Below are 21,710 nucleotides of genomic sequence, written 5' to 3'. Positions count from 1 at the left end.
AGGGTCAGGAAAAGACTTGTGCTCCGTAATGCAAGCTACAGCCACCCACGGCCACCTGCAGGACAAAAGAGAGAAAAGGGAGGAGAAGGGGGGGGCAGCAACGGGATGACCAGGGGTGGGGACCGCAGGCCAGCACGCAGCTCCCGAAGCTCCGGCCCAATCAGCAAGTCCCAGGTTGGGGTGCAGGGTCGGGGAAAGACTTGTGCTCCGTAATGCAAGCTACAAGCCACCCACGACCACCTGCAGGTTCCGGTGTCCGGCAAAGGATGCTGCAACATGGACAAAAGAGAGAAAAGGGAGGAGAAGGGGGGGGCCAGCACAAGAAACCACAGGAGCGACTCTGACACACTAAAGTTTACACTACCTAGAGATTTACCAACACCAGCTAGAGGTTTACTAAACACTAACTATAGGCTTTACTAAACAGAAATGTTTTAAGTTTAGTTTTAAAGGTGGAGGTGGTGTCAGCCCCCTTAACCCAGATTGGAAGTTGGTTCCATAGTAGTGGCGCCTGATAGCAGAACGCCCGCCCTCCAAATCTACATTTAGATACTCTAGGAACTACAAGTAAACCTGCACTCTGAGAACGGAGAGCTCTGACAGGAACATAAGGCACTATCAGGTCTTGCAAATAATGCGGAGCTAAGCCGTTTTGGGCTTTATACGCAAGTAATACAATTTTAAATTGGATTCTGAATTTTACGGGTAACCAATGGAGCGACGCTAACACTGGAGAGACGTGGTCTCTCCTGCTAATTCCTGTCAGTACTCGTGCTGCTGCATTTTGGATCAGCTGGAGCCTATTCAGCAAATTACTTGGACATCCTGCTAACAACACATTACAGTAATCTAGTCTAGAAGATACAAACGCATGAACTAGTTTTTCTGCATCACTCTGTGAGAGGATTTTCCTAATCTTTGCAATATTACGGAGATGGAAAAAGGCTATTTTACAAACCTGATTGACATATGGTTTAAACGACAAATCCTGATCGAAAATAACACCAAGATTTCTCACAGTTGCACTGGAAGCCATCGCAACACCATCTAATCCCTTCCTAAGATGCTCTGGACCAAGAATGATAACCTCTGTTTTATCTGAATTTAGAAGCAGGAAATTTCTGGACATCCAGTCCTTGATGTCCCTAAGACATGCCTGAAGTTTAACTAACGGTTCTGTTTCATCCGGCTTCATAGACAAATAGAGCTGCGTATCATCAGCATAACAATGAAAGTGTATGCCGTGATTCTGGATTATACTTCCCAACGGCTGCATGTATAAACTGAACAAGATTGGCCCTAGCACTGAACCCTGCGGAACACCATAACAGACCCTTGACTGTTCTGAAGAAACCTCATGTACATGAACAAATTGGAACCTGTCAGATAGGTATGATTTAAACCAACATAGAGCTGTCCCTTTAATCCCAACAACATGCTCTAACCTGTGCAGTAAAATGCCATGATCTATAGTGTCAAAAGCAGCACTGAGGTCCAGTAGAACCAGTATGGACACTAATCCCTTATCTGAGGCCATAAGGAGGTCATTCGTGACTCGAACAAGTGCTGTCTCTGTGCTATGATGCATTCTGAACCCTGACTGAAAGACTTCAAACAGATCATTTCTATACAAATAGTCACATAACTGGCTTGAAACTGCCTTTTCCAGAATTTTAGACACAAATGGAAGGTTAGAAATTGGCCTATAATTAGCTAAGGTGTCTGGGTCAAGAGAAGGTTTTTTAAGTAAAGGTTTAATTACTGCGACTTTGAAAACCTGTGGTACATATCCTAAACTTAGGGATAAGTTAATTTGGTCCAGTATTGTCGTACCAATAAGAGAAAAAATATGTTTGAATAGACGAGTCGGGATGGGGTCTAACATACATGTGGTTGACTTAGCTCTATTAACGAGTGAAGTCAGCTCAGGGAGGTCTATAGGATCAAAACAGTCTAGAGACAAGTCAGAGCCTAGGGAAGTCGCTAAAGCTGAAGAAACACCCACAACCGGCTGGTTGATTTCTTCTCTAATTCTCGCGATTTTACTGTTGAAGAAGCCCATAAAGTCCTCACTACTGAGAGCTGCAGGAATGCACGGCTCAACAGAGTTGTGACTCTTTGTCAGCCTGGCTACAGTGCTGGACAGAAAACGTGGGTTACTTTTGTTATCCTCTATCAACGTTGAATAATAAGCTGTTCTGGCTTTGCGAATGGCTTTTTTATATACTATTAGAATATCTTTCCATTCACTTTCCTTTGTGAAATATTGAATTCATACCTTAGCAATCTTTTATCGTTTTCTTCAGCGTGTTATCAACACCAGTTTGTTTTTGACACATCATTTTATTACTCTCATTCTGGTTGGACATGACTGCTTATTTTTGTAAACCACTTTTTCTACTGCGTGTTATTGCATTTTATTTTAAAAACTCAGTCAGTAGGTGCTACCCAGAGGCTCTCTAAATAAAGATTTGTTTGCCAGTTTGACATGGCATTCACAGGCTGCGACATAAGTCAACGTCTCAGAGGAACTACACGTGTACCACATCCACCATGATACCTGTTTCTCTTTTTGCTGATCCGGTAACCCTTTGCTTCTGCTACAGATGTCTTCTTGTTCGCTGTTATTATGGCTGTACCTCATCATTTAAAAACTTTAGTTTGTTCTTTAAAGCAGTGTTTTTGGCTTCAGAATTGTTTTTTTCTGCCAAGAAAAACTAATTCTTATAAACTGTAATTGGCTATTTGGTTTCATTTTAACATGAACATGGAAATAATAAAAAAAAAGTATATGCATTTACAGTTGTATATGTTCATAAAACAGTTACATTTCTAATATTATCTCATACCAGAAAAGATTAATACTTTTTGTTTTATAAATATTGTAAAAAGGCCAATCATTTCTGAACAACCTGGCAGAACCATCTACATTCCCTTACTGTGTACTAAAAGTACCATCCAGGGCAAATGAGAGGAAAAGAAGTCACATGATGTGGATGGAGATTCTAAATGCAAACACAGAAGATAATGTCGCTGGCCTTGGGAGTTAAAATAAAAAATACTCTATTAATCCCAAAAGGGAAATTAATTGTTGCAGTAGTCATGATTAAAGTCAGATTAAAGTTCAGAGATTCATTGTAGAGGTTTAAAGCTGTGGGCAGGAAGGCTCTCCTGTAGCAGTTTGTGTTGCAGCAGACCTGAAGAAGCCTCTGATTGAAGACACTCTGTGCTCAATCGATGTGTTGTGGAGAGGAAACTCAGGGTTGTCCATGATCTTCACTGTATGAAGCATCCTCCTTTGCACAATCAGCTCCAGAACAGTCCCCAGGACAGAGTCTTTATTCACTTGTTCAGCTTCTTTAAGTCACTAGCTCAATGCTGCTCCCCTAACAGATGACTGCAGATGTGATTGCACTCTCCACAACAGACTTATAGAAGATCCACAGCATATTGCTGCAAATGTTTAAGGGCCTAAGCTTCCTCAAGAAGTAAAGTCTGCCGTGTCCTTTCTTACAAACAGCATCAATGTTGTATCTCCAGTCCAGTCTGTTGTCCATGTGACGCTGAAATATTGATCACCACCTCCACTTATTCACCCATGTTGGAAAAACTATTTTACTTAATCCTGGCACTTCTAAAATCCTCAATCATACTGTATAATGTGTCTTTCTCACATTCAAGATGAGATGATTGTTCCCACACCATGCCACAAACCGGTCCACCAGTTCTCTGTACTCAGTCTCTCGTCCATTACTGATTACAGGACACTGACTTGTACTGGAGTCTGAGTCTGTGTACAGTGTGAAGAGGAATGGAGAGAATACGCTCCCCGTGGAGCTCTTGTGCTGCTGGGCACCTGGTCAGGCTCACAACAAAAGCTGTGGTCTGTTTGTCAGGTAGTCATTAATCCAGGTGATTGTGGAGGCATCCATCTGTGTCTGCTGGGGTTTCTTACATACAGTAGTAATGCAGGGTGGATGGTGTCAAATGTGCTGGAAGATTTGAGAAACATGATCCTCACAGTACTGCCTGCTTCTTTAGTCCAGATGACTGTGGGGTGGTTGAAGCAGGTGTATGATAGCATCATCAACTCCAGTCCCACAACGATAAGCAAACTGCAGTGGGCCCTGGAAAGTGTGCTTTTGCTTATTCAGCTGGGCCAATAAAAGTTTATCCACACTTTCATGATGTGGGATGCAGAGCTGGGTTGAGTAGCCAAAAATTGTACTCAAGTAAAAGTACTGTTACTTCAGAATAATATGACTCAAGTAGAAGTAAAAAGTAGTCATCCAAATAATTACTTGAGTAAAAGCAAAAAAGTACTTGGTGAAAAAACTACTCAAGTACTGAGTAACTGTTGAGTAACGTCTGATTTATTTTTTTAACACAGCCATTCAAACAGACAAAAGTACAAAATGATCATCTTCAGGCAAATTAATAAAATAAAATAATAAAATAAATTAAAATGAATAAAAAATGAAAAATAGCTTAAATTAAAATAATCTTAAAGTAAATTCAAGTACTTTAATAAATAATAAAATAAATAAAATAATAAGAAATTAAGCACAAGTAGCACAAAATTTCAAGCCTTTGTCCTTTTCTTTTTTAACCAGGCTCTGCAGGCAGAACTAGAACAAGCCCATGAACTCATATAAATATAATGTGTGTGTTTGAGTCTGTGTATATGTGATAAAACATGCAAAAACAAACATTTTTCCCAAAGAATCACCCAGTGATGTCATGAGATTGATGCGTACGCGGATAAAAGGGGATAAAAGGGGATAAAAGAAAAGTAACAGCTCAACGTAGCCTAATGTAGCGGAGTAAGAGTAACAGTTTCTTCTTCACAAATCTACTCAAGTAAAGGTAATTCAAAACTACTCCTAAAAGTACAAAATGTCCCTAAACTTACTCAAGTAAATGTAACGGAGTAAATGTAACTCGTTACTACCCACCCCTGGTGGGATGTTAGGGCTACAGGTTTATATCAGGGGCTGACGCCATCCAGACCTGCAGCCCTGTTCCTTTTCAATCTCTCCAGTTACCTCTTCACCCGACTGCTAGAGACAGACAGGTTGGAGGAAGAGGGGGAGGGTGGAAATTTAAATGCAAATAAATATGAGTGATGCAGATTTCAGCTATGATGAAGATCAGCATGATCAGTTAGCAGACATAAAACTGACCTTTACTCTGTTGTGGTTAGTATCTGCACAGATCAGACTCCTTGGGTTCATTTTGAAAGGATGATGAGTCCAACAAATCCATAACTCCTCTTCTATTCCACTGTGACTTTGTCCATTGCGTGATGCATCTGGAAAGAGTCAGATCAATTCAGACTCAAACACTGAAATACAGTATATCAGCTTAAATAGTGAAACTCAGTATAGTCCTGTATGGTGATCCGTAAAGGCAAGAAAAAAAGGAAGAGTGATTCAGAAGAGGAAATATTCTAAATTAAATGTAATTATTACTGTGCAATACAAGAATATATAAGGAAACTGCAGATGTGGATCCTACTCATTCCTACTCACAAAAGCAAAATCATTTGGATAGAGAATGATGATAGCGGCTTCACAGTAGCTCTTTGCACTGATAATTGCAATTCCTTTGCTTTTCCATTTGCAGAGAGAGAGTCCATTTAAAACCACATTCTCAATGATCATAATTTCTTGAACACTCAACCCACCAAGACATGGAAATGCATTTAGAGTAAAGCTGCAAGAAATTGTCTGGAATGGTGAAAGCACTCATAGATCATTGCAGAATCAAAGGGCTTCACAAATAAAAACCATGGGAAAATATTTAAAAAAGGTTTGCTCTTTTAAGTGACTATCAATTTAAATGTTTACTTTGAATATTACTAATATTACTATAACTGCAGAAGCATTACATTACACAGCTTTTGTTACATGAATCAAACCATGTGTTACTCAGAATTAACAGTTCTGAAATGTTCAACGTCCGTCTATTCCACATTCTCAGAGTTGGCAATCATAAAAAAAAAAATTGGAATTTTATATTTTTAGTGGATGCAATCAAAATAAAACTCTTAATGCAAATTTGCAGTTTTCACAATTTGGGATTTGTATAGTCGGGGTGCATGAACCGTTGATTTTGTTCAGATTTTTCAAATTTTTATCCTGCAAACCTCTTTGTCCCACAGCAAGAATGTTCAAGGTCCAGATCCCAGCTGGACCTTTCTGTGTGGTTTTTTTTTTAACATATTTTCAACACAATTGCATGTTTCTTTTTCTTCGCTTACTCTGCCCCTCCCCCAAAAAGGATTATTAAATCATTCTAAATTTCTTGTCAGAATGAGTGTGAGCGTGTGTATTTGTTCATCTATATTTGGACTGGTGACCTTTGTACCCCCCTGCCTTTCATCTGAACAGCGCTGGGTTGGCTCCAGCAAAGGCTTAGATAATTGATGGATGGCTCTCAAAAGCAGAGAAAATCAGGATGAAAAGCAAAGAGATGAATTATGATTTTTTTTAGAATTATTAAGAATTGCTTTAAAGGAGCTTGAGGCTCCTTTTAAGAAATGAGACTCTCTAGCGCCACCCTTCACCACGACGGCCGTTGGGGGTACTGCATCCAACAGCGAAGCCGGCACGGGAGAACGGGGAGAACGCGCATGCAGCGTCATGTGACGTCACATCCGCAGCCCAGCGCGGGAAATTCGGGACCGAATTGCAGCACATTTTGCAGCACACAGCCTGTTCAAGGCAAAGGAGAGATACACTAGAGGGCTCATTCTTTTAGCTTTGGAACGCTTCATCTGACATTATTACTAGAATCAAATCAAATCAAATCAAACTTTATTTATATAGCACTTTTCCTACAAATAATGAAACACAAAGTGCTTAACAGAAGAAAAAAAAACAAGAAAAAACAAATAAACATAAAACTTATTAATGCCCCCCCCCTCCCCGCAGACAAAAGCACACTACAATTCACCTAAATTCCTAAATTACACACACAGACACGCACGCAGACACACGGTGCAGACATGGCTAGGCACAGAGGATCCAGGTGAGGAAACGGTAACAGGGAGCCGTCCACGCCAGGAGGTCTCATAGCCCGCAGCTACAAGGGGGGGGGGCCCACAGAGACCATCCCGGCCCGGACGGAAAGAGGAGTCCACACCACAGCGGTGAAGCCGTGGTGCAGAGCTCCACAACCATCCAGGCCAGAACGACCCCCAGGACGACCCCCTGCAGGCCAGAGTCACTCCCAGCATGGAGGCTCCCCATGAGGAAACACTGGAGATAAAAGCTACAAGAAAACAGGATAAAATACACTAAAGGAGTTTATAAAAAACATAAAACATACAAACATAAAATCCTAAAAGTATGTCTAGAAAGTAAGACATTAAAAACTAAAATAATAAAACAGTAAAATGTATAAAATAGACCATAAATAACAACTAAAATATTTAGATAAAACATTGAGATTAAACAAAAATAAAATACGATAAGAAAGGATAAACTAAATATAAAACAGAGCAGTAAGATTCAATAAAAATAAGGGTGAGCATAAGAAATGTAAAAGAGTTAAATGAGTCAGTTAAAAGCCTGATTAAAGAGATGGGTCTTGAGCCTCTTTTTAAAAACATCAACAGTCTCTGCGGCCCTGAGGTTCTCCGGGAGGCTGTTCCACAATCGGGGACCATAAAAACTGAATGCCGCCTCCCCGTGTGTCCTGGTTCTAACTTTTGGTATGGTTAAAAGGCCAGCACCGGAGGACCTCAGGGTCCGCGAGGGTCGATAGGGTAAAAGTAGTGCAGACAAATAAGAAGGCCCAAGACCATTAAGACACTTAAAAACTAGTAAAAGAACCTTAAAATCGATCCTGAAGCGCACGGGGAGCCAATGCAGCGATTTTAAAACAGGTGTAATGTGCTCCCGCCCTCTGGTCCTCGTCAGCACGCGTGCGGCTGAATTCTGTAATAATTGTAGGTTGTACATGTTCTTTTTAGGAAGACCAGAGAGCAGGGCGTTACAATAATCTAAACGACATGAGATAAAAGCATGCATCAGCACCTCCGTACTGGCCTGAGAGAGAAAACTTCAAATGTGTACGGATTTTTTTCATAAATCTTGCCACAATCCGGCCTCAAGCTCCTTTAAATTAAAAAAGAATTGTCACTTTCATGAAAAAAGTTTCAAAAGTAATGAAAAGTGATTGGTATCCACTCATAATGCAGTGTTGTTAATTTCATCGTTTGCATTACAGACTCCATAAAGTTGTGTGAGGACAGCATTGTCCCAACAAAAAAGGTTCACGTCTTTCCAAACGATAAGCCATGGATAAATAAAGACATTAAAGGCCTTTTTAACAGGAACAATAAGGCTTGCAAGCCAAAGATCACCAGGAGCTCAGGGCTGTTTAGAAGGAGCTGAAGAGGAAACTGAGGGAGGCCAAAAACACCTACAAGGAGAAGATCGAGGCCAAGATAGGGCAGAACAACACAGAACCTCCAGCCAGGTACAGAGGGAGGAACAAAGCCAGCGGGCCAGACGACATCGGGTCCTCAGGGCGAGTGCTGGACAGCTGGTGGGAGTCTTTCAGCACCTCTTTAACCCCTCCCTGAGATTGGAGAAGGTGCCTGGTGTCTGGGAGACCTCCTGCTTTGCCCCATTACCAACGAATTGACGTCCCAGCACTCTCAATGACTACAGGCCGGTGGCGCTCATGTCACACATGAAGACACTCGAGAGGTTTGATCCCCATCACCTGAAGTCACTGCTCTCTGCCGTCCTGGCCCCCCTTCAGTTTGCATACCGGCAGCACATCAGTGTGGAAGATGCAATCATCTTCCTCCCTCATAGGACTCTGTCTCACCTTGAGGCTGCAGGAAGCTCTGTGAAAGTAACTTCCTTTGATTTCTCCAGTGGCTTCAACAGCATCCACCCCAGCCTCCTGACAGACAAGCTGCTGGTTATGTAGCTTCACCCGGACATCCCTGCCTGGATTCTGAACTACCTCACAGGCCGACCGCAGTCCGTCAGGGTGGACGGCTGCGTATCTGAGACTATTTCTAGCAGCACCGGGGTTCCTCAAGGATCTGTTCTATCTCCATTACAAACCTTTAAAACTGCATCACATCAGTCCAACCCTCACTCAACATTTGAGTCTTCCTCACTAGATTCAGTTTTTCCAGTTCCAAAGAGAAATGTTCCATAATTAGTCTCTGTTTTTTGCTCAAAGTGTATTTGGGTCTTGAAAAAAGGTGGAGAAAAATCCTCTTCCAATGCTTACACCCACTTATGCAATAACTCAAAAATGACAGACAAGTAAATATTTCATCTGAGTACATTTAATGACATCCCTCGCCAGTGTAAGGGTCAAAGTGGACTCTGGTTATTTGTCCGTATATTATTCCCCTCTGAAGGTCAGCTACTAATTTTACAAAAGACGGCATGTACAGGACTCTCCGCCTGTCTCTAGGCGTACACTATGAAGTAAATCCTCCGTGTTCCTTGACTCTCTTGATTGCAAAATAGGTGCACAGACTCAGTACTTTAAGATAATTATTATAGAGCTGCTTCTTCCCACACGTTTTCTTTGATGCATGTATTTTTTTCCAGTTTGTGTAAAACCATGTCTTAATGCTGCAGTCAGAAAACCATCTTCCCTGAGAATACAGAGCTCTAAAGGTTTAGATATTGAGGTGCTGATGTGCAGGTGCAGGGTTTGTATGCAAGTGATGTGTCTTCAAGTGTTTAGAGGAGTGAACAAAATCTAATATTTGACATTTCAGGAAACCTACTGGGTACCAGTCCACTCTACTACTGAAAACTCCTGACATTTTTTTCTTTTATTTTTTTTTATCTCTCAGAGGTTTCAGCTGCCTTTAAGTCAACAACATCCATCACCTATATCCTCAAGGAGCCAAATGAGCTGAGCGGGAAAAAACCTGGCACCCTACCCCCATCTATCCATTCAGATATCACGCTGAGAGGAGAAAACATCTCCCTGAGCTTCAGGACCAGTCAGACTCCTGCTCTGCTGCTCTACGTCAGCTCTTTCTACAAAGAGTACCTGATGCTGCTCATCAATGAACGTGGTGAGAAATGTACTTTTTCTAATTCTGCAATCCTTTTTTAAATTTTATTCATAGTATTTATTTCATTCTTTACAAAACAAAACATCATACATTTCACACACTTGAATGAAAAGGAGCAGAAAAAAGAAAATCTCAAAAAACCTGCCCTTTTTAAATCTTGTTACTGTAGATATTTTAATTTGACCTTTCTTTTAACCCTGTTCCTTCCATGAATAAATGATGTTACTTACTTGTAACAGTGTGCTGGACACTTCATTGATTGTCCTGACTACTGTTTGTTTGACTATGATGGTTCCTGAATCATTATAAAAATAAAAATGGTATTACATAACAATTCAAGTAAATTAACTTTATATCACAGTGTTATTGTGAAACATGTCATATTTAAATGATTTTTGAGTTTCTGAATTGAGCTTCTGGCAGATTTGACCATTCAATTAATTTATGTGATATCAAATTATCTTTAGTTAAATCAGTCAGCTGGTTAGATGTTTACAGCTACAAATGTTAACTATATCATATTCAAATTCCTTCTGAATTTCCCTTCTGGCGCACAACTTTCCTGTTATAGCAGGGCTTTTATTGTGAAAGATTTGCACACATGCAGCCAAACGGACTAAATGGCTCAGTATGAACGAATTCCCTTTCAGGATTGTAGGATAATAATATGTTGCATTGGACAAATGCTAAATCCAGCACAACATAATCTTTAAAAAAATTATATGATATATGATATTTGATTAAAGTGGAAAAATTTAAATTGACTCTTTCCGGCATGAATATTTGTAATAAGCATGGATTTATTTTTTTTCTCCCCCATTTCCTCCCTGCACAGATTACATTCAGCGGTTGGGCTTTATTTGTTCATGATGGCAACTTGGCTTACCTTTTTTTTTTTTTTTTTTTTTTTTTTTTTTTACATACTGAAATACATAATATTGTAAAATAAATAACCTGGGTTAAGGAATATTGTGTGTCACTTTTCTAATGTTATTGGCACATGTTATCAAACAAATAAATACATTTGCAATAGTCATAGAATGACAGACTTTAACTCACCTGGCTGTGTTCGTTCTATTTCATCCCGTGTCAAGCTAATCTAGCCCCTCTGTTTCTCTATGGTCATCAGTGGCATGTGTCAAACATTTCCTTCTGGTCTTTTTAAAGCCCTGAACACACACTTAATTTCAGAGTGCTCAAAACATTTGTTCCCTCACATGAAAGGCTGGTAGTGTTCGGTTGTATCGACACGCCTTCATAATTATTTTCTCTCCCAAGTCAGTCAAGTGGAACAGCAGTATGTACCATTCAGCTTTTTGAAAATTTCTCTTAGTAGATGAGTAAAATATTGAAGTCACCAAAGGTGTATCAATATTTTATGGTCAGTTACGGTGGTATTTTTTAATTTGTAATTTGTATTCTTTAATTCAATAAAAGGAAATCTAGATTGCAGTCAGCTATTTATCCACTGTCAATAACAGAAATTGACCAAGTCTTGGATCCGTAAACAAATGTACAAATGCAAATTAACCTGTTCATTCTCAATTTTAAACTCATGCCCTTTAATATTTCTGAAACTTGTGCTTCAAGAACATCAAATTATTTAATAATTGGGAAAATTGTAAGATGTAGTTGTGCCTTGACTCACATCGCCAGACTAGAGAGAGATCTCAAAATATCATGTAGGTCTACTAAACATGTTGCAATAAAAATGCAACACAATGAATATTACAAGTGTTCTGGGGAAAAGACGTTACGTGTTATTACATATAGGTTACAAAATCCCTGAAGGCAATAAGTTCAACCAAACAGATCACTACTTATTAATGATCCTCAATGCCACCATCTTCACTACACAGAAGATCAAACGCTAGTTCTCAGAATCATGTGGTAACCAGTTAAAAATGATCACCTGATGACGATAAAGGTCTTCTCTCTGCTGCATGAATATAGTGAATTTTCTTCCGTTATGCTGATGTATACTGCAACGGAAGGTCCTGCAGGTTTGTTCACCAGTTTCAGAGGAATTACTCTGAGATTACAATTTCATTTTGCAGAATATAATTGCATATTTGTTTTGTGTGTTTTTTTTTTATAAAGGTGAGCTGGAACTCAGGTACAAGTTGCACAGCAGCAGGGATGTAGAGGTGTTCAGCAGCAGAGTCATGAACTTAGCTGACAGGTGTCTGCACGCGGTTATTATCAGACGACAGGCAGAGGCCGTGTCTGTGCAGGTAAACGCACTCACACACATATATGTAACACTTTGTCACACAGGTCAGGGCTGTGCTAAATATAGCCTGTGGGCTGTCAGCACTAGCTGGAGCTATAGCAAATAAGTTTTCTTTTTCGAAATATTTGTTCGAGCTTCAACTTTCTGTCAGACTAAGATTCAAACTGTGCTTTAAGATGCAAAATAAACCATTGCTCATTCTGCTCTAACATCGAGTCTGCCTTCAGAAACTGATACGGGCTGATGCCTGTGCTCAGGACCTGAAACTGCTGCCTTATGCTTATTCTACAACCCGCAGGTCTGTTCCCTGTGCTGTAAATGAAGATAAATGTGCATGCAGCTTACTTAAGTTCTTCACAGTCAGATCTTCGTATCGTACAATCTGGTATGCTTCGTGCATATTTGAAATTAGATGAGTAACCATTTACAACCTGGAGTGGAAACTAAGGATGTGAAGAGTGACTACAGGAAATTAACTTGGACTAATGCGCACCGTATTGTAAGGCGCAATTTCAATGAACAGGTCTGTTTTCATACATTAGTCATGCCGGGTTATAAGGCGCACGATAAAATGTATATAAAGCGCAACAAACATTCTGGTAAGTTGAACTTTATTCAACTCATTCACAATAACTGATAATATTGTTTAGTTGTAACAAATACAGAAAAATACACTCACATTTTTAAATCATTTGTCTTCCACGAATCCACAAATAAAAAATGGCAGAGGTAACCGCACTATGTCCTGTTCGCTGATTGGTTCATTGTTGCCAGCGATGGCAGACACCTGAAGTTAGTGTGAGGTTGGACAGCGTTGTATTCTAACATTTGATTAGAATTGGATCATGATATAGATTTGAAAATTGGGGTTACGCTTAAACTCTTGACGTCTAATTATAATAAGGTAACATGGACTAGATGTTGAATGACGGTTGCTTGCCAGCGCCACAAAATTAGTTAACTAACGTTGTCTGACGTTAACCCGTATCCAACCAAGGACCGACTTTAATGTGTCAGCTGAATGGTCCGACAATCAGTCAAGCGGAGAAGCTTCGTCGCTACCGAAGTAGCACTAAAACATTTTGACAGATTTTTGAGCGCAGCCGATTATAGGGCAGATTTTTGATAAAAATTAAGGATTTTAACTGCCCCTAATAGTGTGGAATACGGTATTTAGCTGTCATCTCTAGATGTTTGACTGAGCTGTCTAATAACTGACTCCAAACACAGATTCAGCTCATGATCGGTAAAAATGTATTTGAAGAACTTTTTAAATTATCTGGCAGTAACATATTTATCAGTTAACAGTAGTTCTTATTTAGTTCCGTAGTTCTTATCTCTGCAAACATGTATGTGGATAATATGATGGTAATATTGATCATGGAGAGCAATGATACTCGTACTTCTGTAAAATACAGTATATGAAAGAGTCAAATACCACCAGCGCTTTTATTACTAGCCAAGCAGGTATTTCTGTGACTTGTTCAGTAACAGCTTGTATTTAAGTGCTGGAACTACAAATAATCACATCCTCCACTCTTGGAGTCAGCGTTACTGGCGGGTGCCAGCTGACTGGCGCCAGGATTGGACTTTGTAACTAAAGTTTGTGCAGTTAAAACTACTTTGCTCTCCATGGTTATCTCCTTATAAGTGTTTTTCTGGCATAAATTGGAAAACATTATTGTCACAAAAACTTCAAAATGCCTATTACTCACTAAGAAAGTACATTTTTCAGATTTTTATGCAGAGCTAAAGGATTCACTCAAAATAGTTTAAAACTAATAGATGTGCTATTTCCCAAAACATCTCTGCATATATTAGAAGAAACAGCACTGTTGTCCTAAAAATGTGTATAACTTGCTTTGTAGAGTGAAATTATTCACTTCAAATCAGTTAAGAGAGGAGACATGAAGTATCAAAGTATCAAAAATCAACAGGGTTCAGGACCAAGCTGTGTTTTTTTCACAGCCCTGTGCTTGTGGGTTCATATTTGTTCATCCAGAGAAGCCATACTTCCCTATAATCGTGTCATTTCCCCTGCTGGCTGTTTTGTACTTTGTATCAGGAACATAAAAGGGGCAATCATGTTTGTACAATTAATGAAACCTTCACAAAAGGTTAAACCCATTATTTTTACAGCCTCTTGTGTCATCTGTCCTGTGACCATAAAACTCATTTTGGCTGAATACTTTGAATGATGCCTGAGTTCCTGGGCGGCACCTGGAGGGGAGAAGAGCTGTGTGCAAGGAAAACAAGTGTTTCTATTGCAGAAGACGTTTCAGCTTTAGCAACGTTCAAAGCAGCTGTGACATTTTAATTCTCCGTTGTGAATAGGAAAGTTGTCACAAACACCTGTCAGATAAACATATTACTTGGCAAATGATGTAGTTGTGTCACATATAATATTTTATTGACACCAATTTCAAATGAGGGCTCAGAAGCACGAACATCTAATACTGACAGGCGGCTGTTAACTCGCCTCCTCCCTCCTTGACCGTCCTCGGTTCCTCCGCTTTGCATCCCAGGTGTACCGGACACAAATGCAAAGAGAGGAGTTGAGGATGTACGTTTTGGGAAATAAGTGGAAAAAGTGATTTGTCTCAATCTCTTTTCAATCTACAAATCAGAGCAAGGGATTAGTCTCTTGCCAGGTTTCTATGTTCATTTGTTCTTCTGCACCTCTGCACCTGCTGTAAACAGCACAATATTATTAAGGAGTCCTTCACTGGTTGTTGTTGTTGTTATCAGGCTTTGTTTGAGATAAATCATCTTTCAGATTGACCAGAATCCAAGAGAGGACTTTAACCTGACATCTGATGTGGAGTTCAACAGCATCACATCAGTCATCCTGGGCAGATTGCAGGGTAAGTGATGCTCTCTCAACAAATTGGCTGACACTTTGAAAGGCTCGCCTAAATAACAGTGCTAAAATTTTTGGTTTTGAATTACAAAATAATACTCTAAGGGGCCTCTGCTGCTTTCCGTTTATCATTCTGAGTGGACCAGATGGAAAGCTGTGGCCTGCGCAACAAATGCATCTTCACACAATCTGACATTCATTTTTGAGAGGTTGTAAAAGGAGTCATTTCTCAGAGAGATGCAAACTGATAACACCCTGGGGAATGTCTCAGGAGCCACCCACTCACAGCCTGCTATGTAGCATTAGATGAGAGTGGGTTACATATCTGTTTAATCCACAACATATGTCTTATTTTAACTTGTGAACAACGTATGTGCGGGCACTTTTATTTGACTTATTGAAGCAGTGTGATATCCAGTCTGAGTGGAAAGTAAAATGGTAATAATTTCAGAAGCGGCCCTTCACTTTGTATGCTAATGAGAGTGTTTGAAAAGAAGAAATTACTTTGAAGATTGGAATTACTTAGAAGATTGGAATCAGCACCCTGTGATTTGGCATAACAACCAATAACTCTCGCCTGCTGGTGGTTGGGTCAAAACAAACCAGAAGGTCAGACACTTCCATTCACCCGCTGTCTCCAAGACAGAATACTTCACTCTGAGCATCATCTCTGCCATTGTCCTGCTGGCCTCTCCTGCTGAATTGATTTAAAGAAAGAAAGGCTTTGCAACTCCTTTGGTGACTCACTCCACAGCCAATACCTGGTCTTTTTGTTTAGATAGCATCTTTTAGGAAAAATTGAGAAAGGAAAACCTGGTTATAAACATCTGTAGCTGAGACACATCTTTGCATTTCAAAGGAACTCGTCCATTGAAATGGTTTTAATTGAGAAGCTATTTGAATTGAAGTTGTTAATCAACAAACTTCACACATCTCACCATTTTTATCTACTGCCACTATCTACTGCCACTAATGAAAAGGATCCCATTTGAATTTTGTTGAAACAAATGCAAGCATGATTGCATGATAAAAAGGTTGAAATTAAGCCAATAATGGCCTGGAAGGGCGGAGAGGAGCTGACTCTCCACAACAACATTCAAAGCCAGTGACGGCAGAAATCTGCTAACATTATGCCATCATCATCATTATTCATTGCTAAATTACCTTTGAGTTGCCCAAACCCATGTTGCTATAATCCATTACAGCTACATGAAGCTGTCCACCAGAAAGTGAAACAGAATTTTAGCGTAAAAGTTACTGCGGTAACAGGCATCTGAAATTTCTGTATTCCAAGTAACAGCACACTCATAGACATCCTATCAGATGGATCTAAAGGGTTTTTCTGGAGTGAAATAAATCCTATGTCTTTTACTAGATTGGTAATAAGGGATCATTTTAATTAGGGAGCAGAATGTCTACATTTGCAGCTTAACAGCAGTTTTAAGCCCCTAACGAGATTAAAAAAAGTAATTCCACTTCTGCGATGGTGTGAACCGGGGCCCTACTGACAAACCCAGGTCCTTTAACTCTGAGTAAAAAATGAAAATGTGTAAACAATGAAATATTAGTACTATTTGTACCAGACATCAGTTTCAGGTCTCATGGCCACCGCTTTCTTAGAAATGGCATATAGATCAGTTATGATGAAGCACTGGCCATGAACTCACCTCCTCATTTTGTGTGTGTGGGGGGGTACATTTCATATAATGATGCATGTAATATAATATGTGTTTTTGGCAGTTCTTGCAAATGTTTGGGGTTTGTTTAAACTGCCAGTTTTATTTTGGGTTTTCATTTTATACCTCTGTCAGCATTCCTTCCTGCTTTTGTTTCACAGCAGGGTTCATGTTTCTGGGCTCCACTGCTGTTGTTTATATTGCCATTTCTTCACTCCGTATTTAAACTCAGTGCTCCTTTTTTCAGGGTAAGATCCTTATAAGTGACTTTTTTTGTTATGATATTCTGTCATCGTCGACTCCCAGGTTGTTTCTCCTGCCAGTTGTGTTTTCATATTACCTGCGACTGTTTTTTCGAGTGGCTGCTTTTGGGTCGATCACCTACAAACTTGAAAGTGAAACTACGACCTTTGGTCGACCTCTGCAGCTGTCACTTCACAGCATCTTTTCCTGCCGCTCAGGGGTTCACCTGCAGGTTAAAACTTAAAGCCTCATCAGGTATTCCTGCTATTAAAGTCCAATGAGGCTATATGCTGCAGTGTCACATTTATGTGTTGGAAGTTGTTTCTCAGCCTAGTAATAACTTAGATGGCTGGTAGTGATGTGCTGAGCAATCAAATTCCTCTGCAGGGATAATTGCGGTTCATTTTATTATTTATACAGTAGCTGTGCTACTTAGAATTTTATTTAGGACCAACCATCACAAGTCGTTGGATTCTGATTACATTTGCCATCAGTTAGACTCTCTGGAAGGTTCTTAAGGAGGAACGCTACACTAAATGTGTAATTCGAGTAGTCATCGCACTGTATATGCTTGCAACTTTCTCTCTTCATACAATTTTCAGATGTTTCTTCATGCCCACATCATCGCACTCTCAGCATGCAGTATCACGTGTTCCTGTCCTTCTGTATTCCTCTTTACTGCAAAATGTATGTTTACCAAAATATCAGTATAAATTATATTTCTCTAAGGTCAAACTGAAGTTTGACATTTTTCTGCTAATTGCTCCAAAATGAAGTCCTTCAAGTACCATTATGCCTGAAAAGAGTTGTTGTTGCCCTTGCATTTATCAATTACGCATACAAAAAGAAAGAAAAGCGTAATCTGCTCATACAATCTGCTCAGTAATTACAATGTTATGAAATTTGAACGATGACAAATAAAGAATGTTGAATCCATTACCATTTCCCTGCTAAAGCCGGGCATACACTGTGCGATTATCGGCTCGTTTTGAGCCGATTTTCCAGTCATGCAACTATTTTTTGGATCGGGCCAGATTTTGACCCAATCGTTGGTCATGACTCGTGCAGTAAACGTGGGGTAACGACGAGAGATGAACACCTCATGACGAGCTCCCGATCACAAATCGTGTGCTCGCAAGAAAATCAAACTTGTTTGAAATCCTGGTCGCTCCTCGTGAAGGTATCGCACAGTTGAAGCAGCTACGACCCGATTGGCCTCATCCTTTCGCAGAGAGCATGCGCAATCTCTGATATCACGTCAAAAACTATTATTTGTAGTTTAAAGTGTTGCAAATTCACATTACAAATCATGTTTTAATAGCAGAAAAAAAGACTGCATTTCCCACGTCTGCCCAGCCAATTCCTTGTCCAATCACGACGTTGTCAAATCTTTTTTCATTTATGGCCACACAGAACGGCACTAAAGGCTGATTTATGGTTACGCGTTACACCAACGCAGAGCCTACGGCGTAGGTTACGCAGCGACCCGCACCGTACAGTTACGCCGTCGATTTAACGCGGAGCCATAATTCAGGCTTAAGGTTTGTTTTTGCTGAGCATCTTTTGTGTCTCCCACTTCGGGGTTCCTCCTCTTCCACTTCTTTTTGGCGTTGCAGTTCCAGTACACAGAGGTCCGACGTGAGGATTATGAACGTACAGTGTGAGCAGACGGGTCGCATCCAAGCATCGGGACGTACAGTGTGAGACCATGAATCGTGGGCTGTGAACTTTTGAACTCAGCGATCTAGTCATGCAGTGTGAGATGGGGATGAATCAAACAATTTAAAAAATCTCACAGTGTATGCCCAGCTTAAGTGAGGTTCCTGTCGAGGAGCAAATTCAGGGCTGTTTCATAAAATTGGATTGGTTTGGTTGTATTTTGATTTTCTTTTTCATTATTACCAATAAAGTCCCACTTGTGTTTAAGTTAAATGAAACCATAAAAAGATATATTATGGACTCATATCTTCTCAATAACGGGAGTATTAAAAGTCCAAGTACTTGTCCAGGTAATTCTATGAGAAATTAGGTTTATATTGGTAGTTCCTGAGGGAAATGACCAGTGCTAATACCTGCACATGCAGGGAGTATTTCAGGCAGATTTCAGAATTAAGTTGCACCTACTTTGTAATTATTTTTGTGTTCTTCTTGCACCTTGTCCTTTAAATAGATTATATTTAATACTCAATAGATCTTTTTTTTTTTATTTGACTGAAATAATTTGACAAACTATAAGTTAAACCAGGTCTGGACACCAACAAGCCTCTGGAGGGAAGATCAAAATGTCTTCATGAACCAAGGATGTGGTTTCAGGGTTCCCAAACCACATAATACATCATACCTCATGGAACATTTACTGTATAAAAGCTGTCAGTTTATGGTTACTCATCATGGCCCACTGTTACGGTTTTCATTTGGCAATGCTTCAGTTTCATCAGGTTCCTCCTGTTTTGCATCAAAATGAATGTAACTTCATTGATTATACCAACTGCTCATCAAGATGAACATTAGCATTCCTCGCTGCTGTGTTTCAAACTTGCACTAATAAGTATGTTTCCTCGCTCTGTTTTTGTTGTGCTCAGAGACTGACGGAGTCGACGCAGAGTCGGCCTCTCTCGGGTTCACCGGCTGCCTGTCAGGCGTTCAGTTTAACTCCATCAGTCCTCTTAAAGCTGCTCTGCTCCACGGTGACAGCCGTGTCGTTGTCACTGGCCTGCTGGTAGAATCAAGCTGCGTTTCCTCCTCTCTGGCTGATCCCTACGCAGCGGAAACCACACACTCCTTATCAGGTACCGCTGAGCACACGTAACCCTCACATCTCATCCTAGCCTACCCTTAGATCAGCGGGGGAGCGTGCCACGCTTCTGCAGTGTGGGAATCCTTTTTGTGCCTTTTTAAAATCATTCTTATGACTGTTTATTAGACTTTCTTATGGGCTCATTAAGGATGCTCTGCAGTCAGGAGACGGACTGATGGCACAGCTGCCAGTGAGATTAGTAAGACAACTGTGGAGATATCTATTAGGCTGTGCTGGGGCTTAAATAAGGTCTGTGTACCAGCTAATGGTTTTCACACTAACTCTACTTTCTGTTCCTACTCTACGACTTAATCTTTTTTTACCATTTCCCTGAAATCTTTTCCCCCCACTCTTGCTCTTTGTCCTTTCTCCCTTTTTATCTGTTTGCAGATCAGCCTGGCTCAGGAGATCCGGGTCAGCCTTTAGTCAATGCCATCAGGAGCGACTCGGCTCTAATTGGAGGTAATGCTGTCCACCGTAGAAGAGTAGTGCATTGGCATTATATGAAACTTGAATTTTAAAGTCAATTTTAATTAATAGACATGGTTATGCAAATTTTTTATTCAATGCAAAGGTCAGCCAATTACCTTTTTTAATGAATGTTAAAATTGGATTCTGATTCATGAGAGGATATATAACAAATAATTAAGAAACTAGGCAATTATCAAGATAAATTTAGATTTATTTCAAGACACCTTCTCTTTTGTGTTTTCTAGGTGTGATTGCGGTGGTGATTTTTCTCACGGTGGCTGCATTAGCGATCATGGCCAAATTCATCTGCAGCAGGAAAGAGACGTATCGGGACCGGGAAGTAAAAGCTGCACAGCCCGAAGATTTCAACGAGTTCCCATTCAGCAGCCAAGCGGACTCTCTGAGCATTCCCAGTGAAAACCAAAAGGAGTTTTTTATTTAAGAGCAGACCTGTCTCACCTGACAGGACAGAATCGGTGCTGCTGACTTGACTTTTTCTGTTTGTTTTGTTTGGAAATATTGCAGAGTTTGTGAAAAGAACTGGCAAATTTGTTGGACTCCGTCCCCCTAAATGGAAGTCAGTGAAGCGTTTATTTTCATGTAAATAGTTAAAATGTACAGCAGATGGTATTTTGTGTGCTTATGATTACATTTCTCTGGCACTCGGAAATATTCAAATCTACTAGAGACGATGGAGGATAGACACGACCATTAAAACAGAAACTTTTGTGCTTGATTTATAAGAAGCACTTTTCTATGAGGAAAATGAACCTTTGAAATCTGAAATTTGAGACATCAGAGCTATGAAAACACATCACTTTACTAGAGTCACTTCAGTCCCAGAATGATATAAAATCCATTTCCTTGTAGTGAAAATGATTCCAGCACCTGCTGTATATATGAATACTATGTTAAAACCTCTAAAAGTTCGCCTCTACACTTTGTCACTGAGTTAGTCGGATACCTTTTATGCTACGTACTGTGGTTTTTCTCTATATGGTGACAAAAATAAAAAAAATAACTTTACAATGAGACCAAGATGATCTTTCTCTTTTTGTCTTCTTCTTCCGGCTGTACTGTACCACCTGCAGTGAGCAGCTCCAGGAATCTCTCAAACAGCTTTAAGCAGCAGACATAAAACAAAGCTCTCCGCCACCCTCTCCGCTCGGCACGCATTTCATGTTTTTCCGCTGAAGCACAAATCTGTCTTTGCCTGATGGAGACTGAGACACTCAGCAATTCAATAAAACCTGAACTCCACTTTCTTTTCAAACTTCAGTTCATAAGCAGGATTCATTTTAATGAGAGGAACTGTTAATAATAATAAAAAAACAAGACTATCAATCTATTTTCTATTTTTC

The 21,710-nt window shown here is 40.0% G+C and overlaps 1 protein-coding gene across 1 annotated transcript in view; it reads left to right on the top strand.

The window, feature by feature from the left end:
* The window catches only part of LOC133458594 (contactin-associated protein-like 4), a 154,507-nt gene extending 133,163 nt beyond the window's left edge, over positions 1 to 21,344 (top strand). Inside the window, exons 20-25 of the mRNA XM_061738655.1 lie at positions 9,842 to 10,069; positions 12,170 to 12,303; positions 15,079 to 15,166; positions 19,664 to 19,870; positions 20,269 to 20,340; positions 20,595 to 21,344. Coding sequence (XP_061594639.1) covers positions 9,842 to 10,069; positions 12,170 to 12,303; positions 15,079 to 15,166; positions 19,664 to 19,870; positions 20,269 to 20,340; positions 20,595 to 20,791 — 926 coding nt within the window. The 3' untranslated portion in view covers positions 20,792 to 21,344. The remainder of the gene's footprint in view (positions 1 to 9,841; positions 10,070 to 12,169; positions 12,304 to 15,078; positions 15,167 to 19,663; positions 19,871 to 20,268; positions 20,341 to 20,594) is intronic.
* The last annotated feature ends 366 nt before the right edge of the window (positions 21,345 to 21,710 follow it).

This window comes from Cololabis saira, chromosome 13, assembly GCF_033807715.1.
Source record: "Cololabis saira isolate AMF1-May2022 chromosome 13, fColSai1.1, whole genome shotgun sequence".
Lineage (NCBI taxonomy): Eukaryota > Metazoa > Chordata > Actinopteri > Beloniformes > Belonidae > Cololabis > Cololabis saira.
The sequence above is the reverse complement of the archived record's forward strand: the minus strand, read 5'-3'. Positions and strand labels throughout refer to the sequence as shown.